This window comes from Ochotona curzoniae, unplaced genomic scaffold (genome assembly GCF_017591425.1).
Source record: "Ochotona curzoniae isolate NIBS_2020 unplaced genomic scaffold, NIBS_Ocur_1.0 contig_4877, whole genome shotgun sequence".
NCBI classification, from domain to species: Eukaryota; Metazoa; Chordata; class Mammalia; order Lagomorpha; family Ochotonidae; genus Ochotona; species Ochotona curzoniae.
In genome coordinates this window covers 939,139-960,158 of record NW_024466409.1, presented here as the reverse complement: position 1 = coordinate 960,158, position 21,020 = coordinate 939,139, and the positions used below count along the sequence as shown (strand labels likewise).

The 21,020-nt window shown below is 41.0% G+C and overlaps 1 protein-coding gene across 4 annotated transcripts in view; it reads left to right on the top strand.

The window, feature by feature from the left end:
- The window catches only part of UEVLD (UEV and lactate/malate dehyrogenase domains), a 41,667-nt gene extending 21,635 nt beyond the window's left edge, over window positions 1-20,032 (top strand). For 2 of the 4 annotated variants that reach the window (XM_040988485.1, XM_040988484.1), the window contains 5 exons: window positions 4,527-4,697; window positions 5,991-6,164; window positions 15,554-15,614; window positions 17,024-17,147; window positions 17,910-20,032. In XM_040988485.1, the coding sequence (XP_040844419.1) occupies window positions 4,527-4,697; window positions 5,991-6,164; window positions 15,554-15,614; window positions 17,024-17,147; window positions 17,910-18,077 (698 nt within the window). In that variant the 3' untranslated portion in view covers window positions 18,078-20,032. Of the gene's footprint in view, window positions 1-4,526; window positions 4,698-5,990; window positions 6,165-15,553; window positions 15,615-17,023; window positions 17,148-17,909 lie in introns of those variants that run through there. The other 2 variants (XM_040988487.1, XR_005884726.1) reach the window with 2 other exon arrangements.
- The last annotated feature ends 988 nt before the right edge of the window (window positions 20,033-21,020 follow it).

Below are 21,020 nucleotides of genomic sequence, written 5' to 3'. Positions count from 1 at the left end.
CATAAAAAGAAAGATGGAGACCTTGCTGCTGCTCTGTAGGTAAGATAAAATGGTCATGCTGTCATTGCTTAGTTTTCCTTTTCCTTTCCTTAGATACCCTGTATTTCTTGACCATAATTTATAGTGTCATAATCCATACTGTACCAAAAAGCAGCAGCCAGAAAGTTAAACTTATACCTATTGGTAGGAAAAAATGGTTGTAGTAGTTTCAGTAAGCCTTTGAATCCCTGCTGGATCCAGCCAGTTCATTTTCCTTCTTGGGAAGGAGTGCTGCGGTTGCTTTAATGATCGCTCTTTAGGTTTCCTGTGAAGGAGCCCCGGGGAGCTGAATAGTCTCTTACGCTGTCACTTGCTGGTACTGAGGTTCTTGGGGGACCTTTAACTCTTGCAAATCACTTGAGGAGACTCTTTAGTACATAAATGGTAGAGATAGTGGGGCCATTTAGGACTGAAGGAAATTATTTCTGCCTATGTGTCTCATTAACCATCAGTAAGTATTGCTTCAGGTGGAATTCTTAGAATAGATGCATAGTGCATCATGCTTGCCACCAACTGGGAATTCAGTGATTATCTGTTGAAAGTTGAATGAGTGTACAGCATCTTAGAGCAGCTTTCTTGTTCCCTTTATTAGTTTTGATAATATATTTCTGGTAACAATTTAATTATTGCTGCATAAAGTAATGTTAAATATAACATTAATTAACATCTCATAAATTTATTGTATGATACAGAGAAGTACACTAATGACTTGGGGGAATTAAAACTCATTTGGAAATCAGTTAATGCCTCATCATGACGCGTCTAGGTTATTGCAATGGACTGGTCCCTGTAGAGATACACATTGCTCCATTGGTTGTTTTTTTTTTTTAAGATTGATTTTAATTTTGTGAAAGGCAGTATTACAGAGAAAGAGGGCCTCCTGGCTACTATTATTTTACTCGAAATCAACCTTGAGAGTGTGTCTGTCATTCAAAGTAGAGGAAGCTAAAGGAGAAAAGGAAATAATGGCAGGATATGATGGGGCCAAATTATAGAATTGTAAATTGAACTGCTGACCAGTATTTACTAATGTGGATAAGTACCTGCTCTCTCCTGACGCCAGGCGTCTCATCTTGATGAGAGTATAGTACAGCCTGGTGGTCATGGCGCACTGGAGCCAGGTTGCCGGTGTTAGGCCTCTGGTTCTCCTCTGCTGCTCCCACTCTGCAACTGAGGAAGAGATTTCCCTTCCAGTGCCTCGGATTCCTCATCTGTTAGACAAGGGATGATACTACCCACTTGTGTTCTGGGGACCAGGTCACATGAATAAATATGGAAAGCTCTCAGAACAGTGCTTTAAACACTGTAAGCAATATGAAACTGTTAACTACATGCCTCCCTGATGTCTTCCAGTTTTTTTTTTTTTAATTAAAGAAAAATTTATTTTATTGAGTGTGATGGCTCAGTTGGCTAAATCTTTAGCCTCCAAGTGCCAACATCCCCTATGGACACAGATTCATGTCCCAACTGCTCCACATCCCAACCAGCTCCCTGCTTGTAGCCTGGGAAAGTAGTGGAAGATGGCCCAAGTGCTTGGGTCCCTGAATCCACATGGGAGACCCAGAGGAAACTCCCATCTTTGGATTGGCTCAGCTCCAGCCATTATGGCCATTTGGAAATTAATCAACAGATGAAAGATCTTTCTCTCTGTGTCTCCTTTTCCCTGTAAATCTGTCTTTCCCATAAAAAAATAAATAAATCTCTTTTAAAAATTTATTTCATGGGTGCTGGTTCTGTGGCATTGTAGCTTAAGCCGCCTCCTGCAGCACCAGTATCCCACATGAACATATGTTCAGCTGTTCACTTCCCATTTAGCTCCTTGTTCATGGATCTGGGAAGGCAGTGGAAAGTAGCCCACATCCTTGGGCTCCTGCACACATGTGGGAGACCTGTAAGAAACTCCTGGTTACAGGATTTTGAACAGGCCCAGCTCCAGCCTTTGCAGCCATTTGGGGAGTGAGCCAGTGGCCATTTAGAATGGAAGACATCGTTCTCTCTCTCTCTGTAACCCTAACTTTCAAATATATAAATAAAATCTTTTAAGAACCGTATCTATTTGAGAAACAGAGAGACAGAATTAGAAAATAGACAGTGCTCCCATTTGCTGGTTCTCTCCCCAGATACCTCCAGTGGTTAGAGCTGTGCTCTGCCAAATCAAGAGCTGGGCACTCAGGCCAGGTGCTGCACATGGGTGGTAGGACTCTGGTACTTGAACCCTTACCTACTGCCTTTACAAAGTATACAGTTGCAGTGCTCTGGAATTAGCAGCAGAGCTGGAATTCAAACGTAGGCATTTTCATCTGGGATGCAGACATCCCGTTGGCCTCTTAACTGCTCAAACAGCTGCCTGCCCCATGTTGTCTTCTAGTTCTTGAGGTTTTGATTCATTGTCAGGTATCCCCTCTGGTCTAGTAGAACACAGAAATATGCAAAGGAGTCATGAAAAAATCATAATTAAGTCTAAAACTCCATTTTTCAGTCTACCACCTATGTCAGAGTATCAACCAAAAGTGCATAATACTGTTTTGTGTAGAGGCATGGCCTTAGACACTCCATGAGGAACAAAATGCTGTTATCTGCTCCTATCTCCTTGGAGTGCAATATCCATTTATTAATACTGATTGAAGTGATGCAATTCTATGTATTTTATGGCTTTTCTCTTGTTTCTTGAAAAAAAAAATTTATTCATTTAGTTTGATAGACAGTCATAAAGGAAGAGAGATAGAGACAGATCTTCCATTCACTGGTTCACTCCCTGAGTGGCCACTATAGCCCAGGATAGACCAGGCCAAAGGAGGGAACTTGGAGCTTACCTGGGTCATCCATGTAACTGCAGGGGTGCAAACAACTGGCCTGTCTTCTGCTGCTTTACTAAGCACATTAGTGGGGAGTTGGATCAGAAGTAAAGCATCGGGGGCCTGGCGTGGTAGCCTAGCAGCTAAAGTCCTCGCCTTGCACACCTGGGATCCCATATGGGCACTGGTTCTAATCCCGGCAGCCCCGCTTCCCATCCAGCTCCCTGCCAGTAGCCTAGGAAAGCAGTCGAGGACAGCCCAAAGCCTTGGGACCCTGCACCTGCTTGGGAAACCCGGAAGAGGCTCTGGGCTCCTGGCTTTGGATTGGCTCAGCTCCAGCTGTTGTGGCCACTTGAGGAGTGAATCATTGGCTGGAAGATCTTCCTCTCTGTCTCTCCTCTTCTCTGCGTGTTTGACTTTCCAATAAAAAAAAAAAGAAAAGAAATCCTAAAAAGAAAAAAAAAAAAAAAGAATAAGGCATCTGGAATGTGAACCAGTGCTCGTATGCCATGCCCAGGTCACGGGCAGTGCCAATCCACTGTGCCACACTGCTGGCCACTTTCTTGTTTCTCATCGTAATAACATCAGGTTGTTGTTGTTGCATGTAAAACTCACTGTATAGTAGAGAATAAGATAATTGTAAAATAGCACATGTAAACTTGAGAGTCAGAGTGGTGAACTCCATAGACCAACTTTTCCTAACTCGGGGGTGGGAGATGTCTGACTGCAAGCAGTACACTCTTGAAGCAGTTTTCTCTGGCTCTTCCGAGGCAACCTCAAGTGGGACTTGAAATTTACAGCAGGCTAATTTTTAAGTTGAAATTCTATACAGCCTATGAATGATGCTATAAAGATCTGAATGGTCCTAGTCAGAAAAAAAAAAAAAAACCCATCCTGTGACCTAAGTCTTAACATTTGCTTCCCTAAAGGTCTCCTCCTCTCTGCATATCAGCCTTTCCATTAAAAATCAATAAATCTTAAAAAAAAAAAAAGAAAGAAAACAGTGGTGTAATTGTAGGTCCATCTTATTTATAGCATGCTATGTATTTGCCCTTTTAACCTTATGAATTACATTTTAAAAACTCAATACTGTGCACCTTGTAGCTCATTTTGTTAATCTTTGTGGCTGTCTTCCCCTTTAGGATACTCTACTTTTTTTTTTTTAATATTAATACAGTGATAGAATAGCCAGAGTAATTTTTAAAAAGATTTATTTTTATTGGAAAGGCAGTTCACAGAGAGAAGGAAATGTAGAGGAAGATCTTGTATCTGTGGGTTCACTCACCAAGCAGCCACAATGGCCAGAGCTGAGCCAATCCGAAGCCAGGAGCCAGGAGCTTCTTCCGGGTCTCCCACGTGGGTTTCGAGGCCTTGGGCCGTCCTCCACTGTTTTCCCAGGCCACAAACAGGGAGATGGATGGGAAAGGGAGCAGCTGGGACACTAAATGACACCCCTATGGGATCCCGGTACATGCTAGGTGAGGATTCTAGCTCCCACGTCATCGTACCATGCTCTACCATTTTTCTAACCCTTGGTGTTTTATACCTTCCCTGTGGAAAAGGTAGGATTGACCGGTGGATAAATAGACCTAAAAACTGTCTACTTGAGGAAGAGAACCGTCTTTTTATCAGCAGCTGGAACTTGATGAAAGCCCATATCTTGAGCTCAGATTGTTTCTTTTTATTCATCAGATCTGTCTGCCTCTGCTCATTCCAAGGTGGTGATCCTCACAGTCAACTCCTTGGGTAATGCCCAGTCCTACCTCGACGTGGTGCAGAGCAATGTGGACATGTTCAGAGCTCTCGTGCCAGCTCTTGGTCATTACAGTCAGCACAGCGTCCTGCTCGTTGCGTCTCAGCCAGGTAACGGCTCTGCTTTCAATTAATGCATCAGCCCTGCGTCTGATGATAGAAGTCCTGAAACGTCAGACGCTGGGTAGTGTTCAGTCAAATGCAGTATGTAATGATTAATACAGTGTTTCTTTATTCATCGCAGGTTTTCTGCATCAGTTGCTTCTTGCAACTGGCATTAACTACATGGTTCCAATTTGCAGATTTTTATGAAATGTAGTATTTTGTTTTGGGCTAATGATACCATCTTCAGGGAGAAAACAGTTAATCCCTCAAGATTAAAATGCAGTGACTGAAATGAAAGAGGCTTTGTTGACTCTGAAGTATCATCAAATGCTAGTGGGCTAGTGGGCCTTCTAAGAGCATGTTTTGCATTATGCAGACTGGCTTGGAATTGTTCTACTTTATTTAAAAAATATTTTTTTATTTATTTGAAAGTCAGAGAGAGAGAGAAGGAAAGACAGAGAAGGATCTTCTGTTGGTTCACTATCCCAGTGGTCACGATGACTGGGGCTGGGCCTGGCTGAATTACACTGTGAACTTCATCTAGGTCTCCCACCTGGGTGGCAGGAGACCAAGAACTTAGGACATTTTCCATTGCCTTCCTAGGTACCTTAGCAGTGAGCTAGATTGAAGTGTAACAACCAGGGTTCAAACCAGTGCTCAGATGGTATGCTGGCATCACAGAAGGCAGGCTGACCCTCTGCATCACAGTGCTGGCCTTGGAACTGCTTTACTGTGAACAGAAATATTTTCAAAGTGTTACTAAAAGATTGGTGAATGATTTTTTTGAATATTTCAACTCAAAAAAATTTTTTACATATCTCACTATTTTTCTATAGTAATTAGTTAAGAGACTTTGGCCTTTCTAATTTTAAACATATTTTTGACACATAAGAAAACACTACTTGTGTTTTGTTCACAATTGCATACTATATAATGGTAGGATATGAATCAGTATTTAAATCCTACTTAATATAGAAATAGAACAAAAATTGTTCCATGAAAAGAGATGAATGTTTTCTGGCCTTTTTTGCCCAGTTTTATACTTGCTTAACTATTCTAGGAAATCATATTCTAATATTAGTGATCTATATTTAAAACAAAGGTCTGTAAAATCTTACTGAAATCTTAATGTTTTTAATATATGTTAAAGTGCCATTCTTAGTGCATTTAGATGCTAAGGAGACCATATAAAAGCTCTAATATGCCTCACCTACTGAAATACCAATTATTTGTTTGTTGCCTAAGGTAGATATGAATTTTTTTAGATCATGACATTTTCACCTTTTCTGCAAAATTTAGTGGAAATCATGGCCTATGTGGCATGGAAGCTGAGTGCATTTCCTGCAAACCGGGTGATTGGAATTGGATGCAATTTGGATTCACAGAGATTACAATATATTATTACAAATGTTTTGCAAGCACAGACTTCGGGCAAAGAAGTATGGGTTATTGGTGAGCAGGGAGAAAACAAAGGTAAGAAGTGTGTGTGTGTGTGTGTGTGTGTGCACGCGCTTGTTGACCATCTAAATCACGGTTTGTTATACCTGGGAACTCCAAAATTGTGATGCTTAGTTGGCTTTAGTTTCACATCCGAGTCTCCCTTTGGGCCCTGCACTGTGAATAGACTCCTCGTATGTGTCATTCTGCTCTCTATTACTCTTCCGTTAGTTTGTGTTAGACCAAATCCCCAAGCCAGTCCATTTCCCCCTTTATATGCTTCTCTCACGCTGTGAGGCCAGGCTGGTTACATGATAAAAGTGCGGTTTACTCTCTTATTGTGCGTTTGTATCATTTCCAAAGGCGTGTGAATGTTTACTCTCTACTGTATTAGATGGCAATATCATGTGAAGGAGAATCATACTAATAGAGCAGAGCCTCTTCTTTCGTCAGACTTAGAGAAAGACAAGGAATATTTATAAGAAACTTTTTTAAGACTTATTTTATTTATTTTATTTCATTTTATTTTATTGGAAAGTCAGATATACAGAGAGGAGGAGAGACAGAGAGGAAGATCTTCCGTCCACTGATTCACTCCCCAAGCGGACGCAAAGGCTGGAGCTGAGCTGATCCGACGTTTGGAGCCAGGAGCTTATTCCAGGTCTCCCACACAGGTGCAGGGTCCCAAGACTTTGGGCTGTTCTCTACTGCTTTCCCAACAGGGAACTGGATGGGAAGCAAGGATGCCAGGACCAGAATTGGTGCCCATATGGGATCCTGGAATGTTCAAGGCAAGGACCTTAGCCGCTAGGCTGCCCTGCCAGACCCAAAAAATTTTATAAGTTGAGTAGTACCGTATGACTAGGTACCAAACTGAATATGCTGTCCTTGCAGTGCTTACCCATATATGACTGAGCATTTAACTTAGGTTGAAACGACTACAGAACATTCTGTAAAGGCCTTCATGGAACCAGACCTTGGAAGACTGAATTTAAACAGATGTCAGAGTAGGAAAGACATTCCAGGAAAGGGAAATCACAAACTGGCAAAGGCACTTAGTTACGCACAGCACAGCATGGTAATGGAATAAAATTTGGGGCTAATTCTTGCAGACAGCCCAGCTAAAATCACATTTTGTGGATCCTTGAATGCCTGACTGATGAGTTAAATTCTCAGACATAGAGGAATCATGAGAATGATATAAGAATAATTTAGGTGAAATTCACCATTATTCCATCACTTGAAGCCCACTGTGATTGCTTTGTTCGGCATGAAGGCACTGTGAGGTGGCACATGATGTATTAAATGACCCTCCTGCCTGTGAAGAGGTGAATGCTTAGTTGAAGAATTGGAGGAAGACCATGCATGTTAAAAAGTCAAATCGATGTAAAATTGTTGTGCCATGAAGCAAATCCCATTCTCAAACACTATTTTCTTGGAGTTAAAGTTTCATATACACTTTAATAGTATTTAAACAAAGTAGTAACAGTGGTGATATCTGAATTAGAAGTAACTTTTTAAAAGTATATACTTCATGTGTTTTCTAATTTTGTCATGTGGATGTGTAGTATTTACATAACTTTAATAAGAATTTAATAACATTTTAAATCCACATAAATATGCACTGGTATTTAGAAAATTCAGTGCTAACACAAGTCAGGCAATAGGAAAAAACCCTTTAAAAAAATCTGACATATGATTGAGCTGAAATACTTTTCAAGTTCCAAGTGCTGTGTGACACTGAAGAGTAATCAACAGGATCCCACAGAAGTGTGTTCCCCGAGACCTTGGCACAGATGTGTTAAAGGAAGGAATGTCTCAGGATGCAGACAACCCAAGAGGCTCTGTGTTCTTCACTGTTGTCATTTGAGTTCTGGTCTGTGTTGATCTTTTGCCTGCCTGGTCGTTTTGCATATTTCCCACTCACTTTACCACCTTCCCTTCTCATAAATGCAATGAAAGTTATCATCCTAAGTTTATGTAGTATTTACTATCTGCTCTACTGTCCTAAATCACTCATCTCATTTCCTAAATCGTTCATCTCTTTGGAAACTTGAAACTTTCAGGGACTTCCTCTGACCAAACCATTCAATTCCTTCAGGTGGCACTTAAGAGAAATCAAAGTATCGTGCTTATCTTCAGTTAGAGTCATGAGAAAGCCATCTCGTTAGAAGGCTATCGTGTTTTGTTGTAGATAGCCATGAGTGCATACAGGGATGGTGAGAATGACCTGCCGAGGAGCCCATAGACACGGGTCTTTGCCTGTCGGGCCCACCCTACTGCTTTGCTTCTGCCATAGGGACCTGTGTGCACTACATTTCCCTCCCTGTAATCTCCCACTCCTGTGTCTCAGCATCTTCAAATATCATCCTGCAAAGTCCAGAGCAAGTCCCCTTTATACTGGGAAGGTTTTTCTGATCATATCACTTTACGGCAGCGGTGGGAGACATCCAGCGGGGGCTACTTACACCTGACAAAGTCCCTGGGTCTGGTCTTGCCAAGGCAATCACAGGTGAGACTTGAAATTCAGTAAGTCTGTAGCAAGCTAAATTTTTGTGATCATTTTGTATGGCCCTTGGCAGCAAAAAGGTTCCCTCTCCCTGCTCTGCAGTGATTTCTTTATTCCGTTCAGCTAAACGCTATTGCAGTCTATGAGACAGCTAACTTTATATTGTCTCAAGGTTTCTTCTTTCTGTATTGCTGTTTGTTCTTACCCAATGATTTTTGTGTGTGTACTTCCTTGTTGTCTAAACTGTAACTTTATTTAAAAAGATTTATTATTTTTTTGGAAAGCCAGACATATAGAGAAGGAGAGATAGAGAGGAAGATCTTCTGTCCAATGGTTCACTTCCCAAATGGCGACAAAGGCTGGAGCTGACCCAATCCAAAGCCAGGAACCAGGAGCCTCTTCCAGGTCTCCCATGCAGGTGTGCAGAATCCCAAGGCTTTGGGCCATCCTTGACTGCTTTCCCAGACCACAAGCAGGGAGCTGGATGGGAAGCAGGACCTCCGGGATTAGAATTGGTGCCTATATTGGATCCTGGCACATGCAAGGCAAGGACTTTAGCCACTAGGCTACCGCACCAGTCCCTAAACTGTAAATTTTTTTTTAAATGTATTTATTTGAAAACCAGAATTATAGAGAGAGACAGAAGAAAAGATCTATACTGGCTTGTTCCCCAGTGGCTGCAATGGCCAGAGGCTTCTTCCACGTCTCACATGGATGCATGGGCCCAAGTACTACTGCCTTTCCAATCACAGTAGAAGGGCACTGGGTCAAAAATGGAGCTGTTGGCACTCCAACTACCGTCCACGTGGGATGCTGACATTACAGGCAGATGCTTAGCCAACTACACAACACCAGCCCGATTTACCTTGTATGCCAGATGCTTGGTCTGTTTACCTAAGGGTAGCCACAGTTACATCATCTTCCAAAGTGTTCTATGCATAGATAAGCACATTTCTAAAACAGACATCATTCTCCACCTTGCCCTTTCATTTGTTGATAGGACTTAGAAATGTTTGACTATGCCAGTGCCATGGCATAGTAGGCTATGCCTCTACCTTTGGCACCAGCATCCCAAATGGGCACCAGTTCCAGTCCTTGTAGCTCTACTTCCAGCCTAGTTCCCTGCTAATGGCCTGGGAAGGCAGTGGAGGAGGGCCCAATTCCTTGGACCATGCATCCATGTGAGAGACCTTGAGGAAACTTCTAACTTGAGGCTGGCCCAAGCTCTGACAGTTGTAGCCATTTAGGGAGTAAACCAGCCTCTCTGTGACTCAGCCTTTCAAATAAAAATAAATCTTTTTTTAAAAAAATTGGCTAGGGCCCGGCGCGGTGGCGCAAGTGGTTAAGGTCCTCGCCTTGCATGCCCGGGATCCCATATGGGCGCCGGTTCTATCCCGGCAGCCCCTCTTCCCATCCAGCTCCCTGCTTGTGGCCTGGGAAAGCAGTCGAGGACGGCCCAAAGCCTTGGGACCCTGCACCCGCGTGGGAGACCCGGAAGAGGCTCCTGGCTTCGGATCGGCATAGTATCGGCAGTTGCGCTCACTTGGGGAGTGAATCATTGGACGGAAGATCTTTCTCTCTGTCTCTCCTCTCTGTATATCCACCTTCCCAATAAAAATAAAAATAAATCTTTAAAAAAAATTTGGCTAGTAACACATTAAGATAAAATTATTTTCAGTCATAGAATATCCTGTAATTTAATTGAAGCAATCCCCCTAATAAGTTAAAGTTCCTGAGGAGTTGTTTTATGTATGATATTGAGAAAATAAGAACATTTCAGGATATGGTTTCATGAACACTGTAAAGAAAAAATAAAGATAGTAAGACTTGATAAACATCTCTCCTGCCTTAGCCTAATCTACCAATGTAAAAAAAAAATAATAAAAAATAGAATTTATGAGCTTTTCTCAAACAGGAACAATTTTAAACCTAACAAAATGCAGCCCCTGTTTGATTAAATCACACCCCGCCCCCCAAAGTGTAGGAATTTATTTTCAGATATTTATTGAGCACTTGCTATGCCTGAGGCATTATGCTCATTACTGTTGAAGCTACACTGTGGTGTAAGAACCTGCCTCTGTGTCTAGGAAGCAGAGTCTAATAGAGGAAATGGTTAGAAGGCATAGGGACTTGCTGCGAGACAGATCTAAGAGCAGTAGGATAAAAGTAAGACAAAGTGAATGTGATCATTGTTTTGTGCTTCCAAAGGGAACTAGAGATAATAGGATGTAGGTGCACACAAATTGTGATTACTTAAATAAAAGGTTATGAAATATTTGACCCATAATGCATATGCAAACCATGAAACATAACAGAAGAAACACTCATGGATCTCCCTTGCCATTGTCAATGTCACTGAAACCAAATACGTACCTCCAGTTCATCTCCATCTGCCATCTAGAGGTACCATCTGATCCCTTACCTTGACCAAAAAGTCAGAAATGGAGTAGGAGCTCCCTCTGCTGGTTTCATGTATTGACAGCGACTAGTTCTATTTTTGCATGCCATCATCACAGTAGTAGATAACAATTTTAATTTTTATTGAGTGCCTACTTTGAGTATGAACTGCCTTATATGTCTCATTTGAATTTTACAAACAACCTGTGAAGGTGTTGGTTCTTCAAATCAATAGATGAGAAAGCTTTAGACTCGGTGAGGTTAAGTAATTTGTGCATGGATACATCCCTAGTATACACAGAAACCTGGTCTGGCTCTACAGCTCTGCCCTTGCTTATCTAACTTATCTAAAGCCCTTGGTTCATTGACTGGCAGATGGCACTTATTATTACGGTGAGTGGCAAGACAGAGATGAGTATAAAATTGACAAAAGGACACGTAAAACTACACTTTGAAGTAAAACAACTCGGCATTTGGAAACATTTCTAATAGCAGCTATCTAAGTGAACTCATTCTCTTCAGGATTTCAAAGACAAATGACAGTGCCAGCCTGGAAAGGAACCACACGGAACAAGACATTTAGTATCTGTTTCCCACTTTCCTCCCTAGTTTCTGCCAGTCTGCTCTCATTCTGTGCCCATCAGATGGCCAGCTTGCCTGCATGGTACACAGTGTACTTCCGTGCCTCTCTGCATGTGCACCCCCTGCTTCCTTTGCCTGGATACTCAATCCCTCAGCAGATTTCTGCGCACCCTGTGAGCCTCGGCTGTCCCATGAAGCCTTCTTTAATTCTCCAGGTTAATAAGCTCAGGCACCTATTTTAGTCATTATCACACACTCAGAATTGTATTTGTTAGATTATCAAACTATGTTCTGTTGCCTGGCTGTTCACCCTACCAGCGTGTCAGCTTGCTTTGCAATGGCCTCAGTAAATGTGTTTTGGAATGAATAGTTGATCTTGATATCACCTTTTCACAACCAAAGGTTATTTGTTTTCTGCCAAATTAGATGGTTCTAGATGCAGTAGTTAAGTCAGATATAAACTTCAAATAACTCTTTCAAGTGATGTTTCAGGAATCCAAGGACTGGACCTCAGAATACAAGGTTAGATCATCCACTCTGAGCACAGGAGCGCATGCTGTATGTAATGGAAAAGAGCTGCCCTGTGGACATTTTTCATCTAAATTCCTGAGTGGAATAGAACATCAAGACTGACCAAACATAATATTTCATATGACTACTTACACTGGGATGCATACATGGAGGAAGTTTGAAGGTCTGGGCATAAACAAAAAATAATTAAGTCCATCTAAACTTCCTTGACAATTCTAATGACTATGTTATAAGCATATTTGAACAGTGAAACTGTATGAACATTGTTTCATAATGTAACCAGGACTTTGAGATTTTGTCTATAATGGCAGCAGTAATCAGAATTTTTGGATTTTCTTGTTCCTTTGTGAATCTGATATCTCCCTTGCTACTTTAAAATCTCTTTCAAGGTCTATAAATAGTACATTTCAGTTAGTAGTCATTATTCCCTCGATGTTTTATTTTTATTATGAACATACCAAAGTATATAAAAAATTTTTTTCTAAAGATTTATTTATTTTTTACAAAGTCAGATATACAGAGAGAAGGAGAGACAGGAAGATCCTCTGTCCATTGATTCACTCCCCAAGTGAATGCAACGGCTGGTGCTGCGCCAATCTGAAGCCAGGAGCCCAGAACTTCTCCCAGGTCTCCCACGTGGGTGCAGGTTCCCAAGGCTTTGGGCTGTCCTTGACTGCTTTCCCAGGCCACAGGCAGGGAGCTGGATGGGAAGTGGGGCTGCTGGGATTAGAACTAGCGTCCATATGGGATCCTGGGGCGCATTTAAGGTGAGGACTTCAGCTGCTAGGCCACTGCGCCAGGTCCACAAAAAATTTTTTTTAAGGAAGTAATACATGTAAAATCCTTCTGAATAAATTTTTAAAAATTCTTTAATACGTCCACATGTATTTATATTTTTTCATATAACTACTTTTGCCTTTTATTTATTAAAAAACTCCAAATCTTAAACTCTTCCAGGTTTTCCATTTAACTGTTAAGAATATTTTCTTCTTTGCTATCAGCTAAGCTTGATGGATTGTGTGTGTGTTTGTGTCTGGTTTTTTTCTGAATACTCAACACTATGGTAAAGAATAAGCATAGGGGAACACAAAAGACGAATACAGGTCCCTGGGGTCTTTCTCTTCTGAAAACCCCCTCCTGATACTGTAGCAGGAGGCTTCTTTCTTTAAGATCTTTAATAAATCTTGCTTTGCTCATTTAAAAAAAAGTCCCTGCACTCTAGCAGCTTATATTTCAGCATGAGGAAGAGAAGCATCTAGAAATATATGGTGTTCCTTGTTGCTGACATATGACTGAATGATCAAATATGAAATGCAATTTAAGATTTATTTTTGGGCCCACTGTGGTGGCCTAGTGGCTGAAGTCCTCACCAAACACGCCGGGATTCCATACAGGCGCTGGTTCTAATCCCGGCAGCTCCACTTCCCATCCAACTCTCTGCCTGTGGCCTGAGAAGGCAGTTGAGGATGGCCCAAAGCCTTGGGACCCTGCACCCATGTGGGAGACCTAGAGGAGGTTCCTGGCTCCTGGCTTCCGATCAGCATAGCATCGGCCGTTGTGCTCTCTTGGGGAGTGAATCATCCTCTCTGGAGGATCTTCCTCTCTGTCTTTCCTCCTCTCTGTATATCTGACTTTTTAAGATTTATTTTTAAAATAAATCTTTCCTTAAAAAAGATTTATTTATATTTGAAAGGCAGTGACAAAGAGAAGGAGAGAAAACCAGAGGGGAGAGAGAGATCTTCCGTTTGCTCGTTCCCTCCTTAAATGGCTGGGAGCTGAGGTGATACAAAGCCAGGAGGCAAGAGCTTCCTCTGGGCCTCTCATGTGGGAGCAGGGGCCTAAGTCTTTGGGCCATCCTCTGCTGCTTTCCCTTGCCATAAGCAGGAAGCTGGATCAGAAGTGGAGCACCTAGGACTTGAGCCAGTGTACATATGGGAAGCCAGCACTGCAGACAGAGGCCCAGATTACCAAACCGCAGTGCCAGTCCCTTAGGTAATCTTATATTGCCAAATACATTATTCTGTTTTTTGCCTACCCAAATACAAATTTCTACCAAAAATTGTCTTGCCTCATGAGAAACAGGTGAAAACTGAAATGTCCTCAAAGTATTACTGACAATTTCAATTTAATGTTGAAGTGAATAGAAACAATCAGTGTGTGTATGTGTGAGCACTTACAGCTTTGCATATTTAAATCATTTCTACAAATGTTATATCAAGGAAATGAGTAGTTTAAAAAAAAAGATGTTCTGAGAAAATAGGATTTGGTCTCCCTAACACCTGTGGAAATTCTAGCCCAGTATAGAAGACTACCAAATTATTCCACACCTGTTGGAAGACATGAGTCCCAGTACAGTTCTGAGTTAAACAGATGCCGGGCGCTTACAGCATCTGAAAGCCAGTTGTATGCAGCCTGCTGAGGAAAGCAAGCTTTCTACTTGCACTGCAAAGTGGCTCTTGTAGAACTGTTATTGATGAGAGAGAACAGGAAAAGAGGCTACAAATAGACTTTAGGCATCATGGTTTGTTTGTTTGTTTTTGTTTTTTGTAGTTAAAAGAGTTTTCAACCCATGTTCAGTGCCATTAGGGAAGAAAAAAATTAAAGAAAAATTTGATGGAAGGAAGAGACATTTCTATATAAAGATTTATATGAGGGGTCCAGCAGCGTGGCCTAGCGACCAGAGTCCTTGCCTTGAATGTGCAAGGTCCCATATGGTCGCAGTTCTGATCCCAGCAGCTCCACTTCCCATCCAGCTCCCTGCTTGTGGCTGGGAAAGCAGTCGGGGATGGCCCAAAGCTTTGGGATCCTGCCCCCATACGGGTGGCCTGGAGGAGGTTCCTGGCTCCTGGCTTTGGATCAGCACAGCACCAACCGTTGCACTCACTTGGGGAGTGAATCATCGGACGGAGGATCTTCCTCTCTGTTTCTCCTCCTCTCTGTATATCTGACTTTGTAATAAAAATAAATAAATCTTTTGGGCCCAGTGCGGTGGCGCAGTGGTTAAGGTCCTCGCCTTGCACAACCGGGATCCCATATGGGCGCCGGTTCTAATCCCGGCAGCCCCACTTCCCTTCCAGCTCCCTGCCTTTGGCCCGGGAAAGCAGTCGAGGACGGCCCAAAGCTTTGGGACCCTGCACCCGGGTGGGAGACCCGGAAGAGGCTCCTGGCTTCGGATCGGCATAGCATCGGCTGTTGCGCTCACTTGGGGAGTGAATCATCGGCTGGAAGATCTTCCTCTCTGTCTCTCCTCTCTGTATATCCGCCTTCCCAATAAAAATAAAATAAATCTTTTAAAAAAATAAATCTTTTAAAAAAAAGATTAATATGGGCACCCATGGTTGCAATACCTTACTTACTCTCTTAAGAGTTGTTAACAAAAATGTAAATTCTTCATTTTTATTTTTAGTGCCCATGTGGAGTGGCCAAGCAGCAGTGAGTCCTAACTCTCAGGTGCAACTGTGCAACAGGTAACGCTGACTATAGGCTTGCATTTATCTGACAGTCATGTGCTTAAAAGCACAGCTGCTGACGCACTGTGTGCTCAGGAGGCTTCCGTAAGCACTAGTAGTAGTACTTTATATTTTTTTATCCCTTATCTGAAAGCCAATCTAAGAGTGCTTTGCAAACTGTTGGATAACGCTTGACATTTAAAGAGCAGAACGTGGTCCCTATTTGTAGACAGTGATTTCCTGGTGCTATATCTAGGTGTCTGAGGATGGTAAGAATTTTCTTAACATGGAAGAGAATTTGCCCATATTGCCTAAAAATGCATGTGCATTCACAGGTAAATGCTTTTGGAAATCAGTCTGAATGGATGACAGTGCAGGCCCCTGTGCCTTTGCCTTTCCTTGGAGACCTTCCAGGGATTTGTGCCCCAGAGGCTGACTCCGCATACCATGTATTTTCATGCCATTTATCACTTTGTCATAATAACAGATTTTTCCTGATGTCTGAGTGGTGGTGATTTTTAGCTTCTTACATTTTTAGTTTATACTTTTAGAATATAGGAACTGGAAAGAATGTTCTCTTGTCGAGAAGAGTGGTATATAATGTAGTTCATGCTGATACAGTCTCAGACATCTTAAAAGGAATACATTTAAATATTTTACGTCTTTTTGATTCTTTACGAAAAGCATATGTGCTTATGAAACTGCAAATACTGAAAACATAAAGTGGAAAAGAAAGAGCTAGGGTAATTAATGTTACAGGGATAACCACTGGTGACAGTTAAGTGTCTACATGTCCCCCCTCTTTTTTTTTCAGGGATTCTATAAACATACTACCATCACTTTAAAAATGATTTTTGTAATATGTCTATGCTGTTCATAACATCTTGCAGTTTGAGTCATTTTGCTTATGAGTAGTGCTGGAAATCTTTCCATGTTATACATGTAAATCTACCGTCTTCTTCATAAGTGCTATACAGTACTGCATTTGGTATTTGTTTATGTACCAAGGCCTCTTGTGCTGTATTGCTTCTGAATAGACCAGACATGATTTTGTGCGTATGCTTGTACGCTTGACCATAAAATTCATGGGAGGGGAATTTCTAGATCAGATGCTGCCAGTTTCCTTAGAGGCTAGATTATTTTATATTCACAATAGTAGTTTAAGAATTCACATTCAGTTATATATTAATGGCTATGAGCATCTTTTTATGTTATTAGGTCACTTGCAGTTTCTCACTGTGAACTACCTAACATCTTAAGAAAAAAAAAACAATTCATTAGATTATAGGTTTTCGTAACAAATGACATATAACTCTTTCTTGTATTGCAAAAATATCTATTTAACACCTTAAACAGAATCAAGTGTGCATATTTTGTGCATTTTTCTGAAGGTTTTGTTATTGTTTTTGTTTCTGTTTTTAACCTAGAGCCATGGAACTGTTAAGGGCAAAAGGTCAAAGATCTTGGTCTGTGGGACTGTCAGTGGCTGACCTGGTTGACAGTATTGTAAATGATAAAAAGAAAGTGCATTCTGTATCAATTCTAGCAAAGGTAACTGGTGCTTCCATTCTCTTCTCATATTTTAAGCTTTCATATTAACAATACAAAATGAGTAAAACCTTTGACACAGTAACCCTGGCGTCCTCAGTGTCACCAGCTTTTACGGTGACGTGTGGGAAGTTTCAGTTCCAGCTGAGCCCTATAGTGCTCAGTTATGTGAATCTGGACATTTACCAAGTTGCCCTCTCACTCTCGTGCAACTTACGGAAATCCCCAACAAGTTTTTATGCATTCCATAAACTTCCCGCGGTCATTTATCCAACAGTGAAATCACCCCACAATGAGGTGCAGATCAGCCTCAGTTGTTCGTCAATCTGCCTCTCCTCTTGACTGAAAGCATAAATTCTCTACAGTACAGATCAGTTGTGGCACAAATGCTTACTCACAATTTTCTGAAGATTCAGGAATGCTATGGGGAAAATATACTATGAGAAGAAAACCCTAGAAGAGGTTTCTGTATTTGCACACACAGCCCGATGCCCCTCCCCTGGGAATCCACTCTGACCATCTTTTTCTTCAGCCCCCAACCTTCTACTTGTGTTACAAGGGGCAAGCTTACCTACCCATAAAGAAGATGTCTTGGATGAAGTTCTTCATATCTCTCAGAAATTTTCTGAAACACTGATTTGAGTTTAGAGAACAAATGGACACTGAAAGTTAAACTGATGTCACTTTGCATTAGGACTAGAAAAATAGGTATTTCATAATATTAATTTTTTGGAGTAATTCAGCTGTATTTGTGTTTTTTTATAGGGATATTATAATATAAATAATGAAGTGTTTTTAAGTTTGCCTTGCATCCTTGGAACCAGTGGAGCATGTGAAGTCATTAAAAGCACCATGACAGAAGACACAGTGACTGAAAAACTCAAGAGCAGTGTGTCTTCAATCCACGATCTCCAACAACAGCTAAAATTCTGACTCTCAAGTGTAATTATCTCTAAAGAAGGATCATGTAATTTTGCCAACATGGTTGACAATGGGGTTGAAAACATCCGTATCTTACTACTTACTGGTACAAACTGCTTGGTTAAGATAGATGGTTTCTTGAATAACTGTAATTTGGATCCTTAAGGAGTCAATGAGGAGGGATTTTCTAATTTTTGTCATGGGTCTTGAGATAATCTTCTACTCTTAAACCTACAGCAGAAGTGAACATTCATTTGCAATGTGTGTTGTTTTCAATTGTAGCCTAAACTCAAAGCACATCTAATTTACTTTGGAAGTATTTTGAAAGTAATACTTTTTTAAAAAGATTATTCTTTGGCATTTATAATAAACATTAATAGATGTGTAAGTTACACATTCAAAAGACACACAGCTCAAGGTAGTAGTGTTTCCTTTGCAACTTACTGCTGCTGGTAATGATAAAGCATCTTCTTTGAATGTATTAGCTATCAAATACCGGGAAAGAATTTTACATGCACTTTAAAATAGTGAAAGGGAAAACAAACACTTTTAATATATGAATAACATAGAACTTATGTTATATATGTATAACATTTAACCTCTTCCTGGACTATATAAGCTCTCCAATATCTCGTAAACTCATTATGGTATTGGTAGAGCCAAATAGAGATGTGTGATTTTTAATGAAAATAAATTATGAATGAAAGACAATCTACTTTAAATATAGAATATAATCCATAAAAACCACTGCGTTTAAGAGAGTGGTTGGGTAGTCTAATGGTTCTGAGAGACTCCTTTAAAAACAATAAATACGATTCATTGTATGTAAGCTTTGGTGATGGGTCAGTAGCAATATCTTTATATGTGAAGGGTAGCATGTTATTACTATTGTGTCACACAACTCTAGTTACAACTGACTCTAACAGCTGACATCAATACTTCCTGTATGCCATGCAGTATGATGAGCACTTTATCAGATACTTAATAATCCACTGAGGTGAAGAATGTTATTATCATTTTACAGAAGAAACAGGCTTGGTGAGTGCCCAAAATCTCCTGGCAACTGAGGGTACTTTCCATACAACTTCTACTTTTTCTAGATGCCAAAAAGGGGAAAAGAAAGGCCTAACCATCAAAATGGTTCTCACAAGACCCTAAAGCTGGGATTGTGTAAATTAAAGAAGTAGTATTTCCATTCTCATGTAGTTTACCTTAAAATTTGTTTTTATTTTAGAAACATTATTTTCCTGGCTTCCCAGACCTGTCCTCAGCAAATAGCAGAAGGTTGTATTTCCTGAGTCGGTGTTTATTTAATCATCCAGTTAGTTCCAGAAGCCTGCTATTATTACCAGGCACTGATGGGAAACATGCCTGGGCTATGAGCAAGCCCTCATGGTCCTTACAATCAAGTATAGGAAGCATAGTAATCCAATCTCACAAATAGATACACAATTGCAAATTAGTGAGAACTGTGCAAAAGTTCAAGGTTTTGGATTTTTCAGACAATTTATTTATTGATTTGAAAGGGAGAATGCAGAGACAGTCAAGAAATCTTCCTTCTTCTAGGTCAGTCCCTTAATGCCAGGGCTGGGGCAGGCTGAAGCCAGTAGCCATGAATTCTGTCTGGTACTCAAGTTCCTGACCCTCAAACACTCCACCCTGGCACATCAGCAGTAATGGATTGATGGTACGCAGTAGCCTGGACTCAGTCAGTACTCTGATACGGGTTAACGCATGTCCTGAGATGGCTTCACCCACTGTGCCACAGGTTCACATGACTCCAAGGTGTTTGAGAAAGCATATATCAGGTGAGTCCAAAGCTCACCAACCAAATAGGAACCAGATGATTTATAAAGGTAGACATGTCATAGGGAGAGAATATTCCATCTAATGCTGACCTAGTACAATAACGAATACATACAGTGATGAACTTCAGACATAGGAGTGAAATTCAGTATCCCAAGTTTTTTTTTTAAAGATTTATTTTTATTATTATTTTTTTTCATTGGAAAGGTGGATATACAGAGAGGAGAGACAGAGAGGAAGATCTTCCGTCCGATGATTCACTCTCCAAGTGAGCGCAACGGGCCGATACTATGCTGATCCGAAGCCAGGAGCCTCTTCCGGGTCTCCCACACAGGTGCAGGTTCCCAAAGCTTTGGGCGGTCCTCGACTGCTTTCCCAGGCCACAGGCAGGGAGCTGGAAGGGAAGCGGGGCTGCCGGGATTAGAACCGGTGCCCATATGGGATCCCGTGCGTGCAAGGCGAGGACCTTTAACCACTTGCGCCACCGCGCCGGGCCCAGTATCCCAAGTTTAAGAAAAATATTTCATCTATTTGGAAAGATATCCACCAGAGTTAACTGAAGAAAAGCCTTGGCCATTTCACTTGATCTTAGCCAAAAGGCCGAGAAGCAATAACCTTGGCCATTTCAATACACATATTGTGTTGGTGTTACTCTGATAATGTATTCTCACCATCCTTTAGTTTGAAACAGGAAAATATAACTCAAAAAAGCATTGCTTTTGTTTTTTAAACTGCTTTTTCCAACAGCTCTTATCTAATAGAACTTGAACAGTAATCCATCCAACTGCAAAATCTTAGAACAAGTCACTAAGAATTCACTGTATTAATTTCGTGACTGTTGAGGATTAGCAGTCATGCTGTTTCATGAACCAAGAAGCAGGACTGACCCCATCAGCACCGCCTCACTGTGATCTGGTGGCAATGTGACATCCACAATGCTGCTGCTCGTGCTCACTTATTTCTCTAAAATCATGCAGTACCTCTTGGTATTTTTGGTGGGGCTTGGAATAAAAGGCTCTTTTATATTGTAGCAAAAAATACATGTTTTATTCCCAATTTATGCTATGTGTCCTTATCTGTCAAGTAAAATGAATAAAATAAACACTTTTTAAATCACAAAGTGATGCCTGATTTATTAAGTCTATTCAG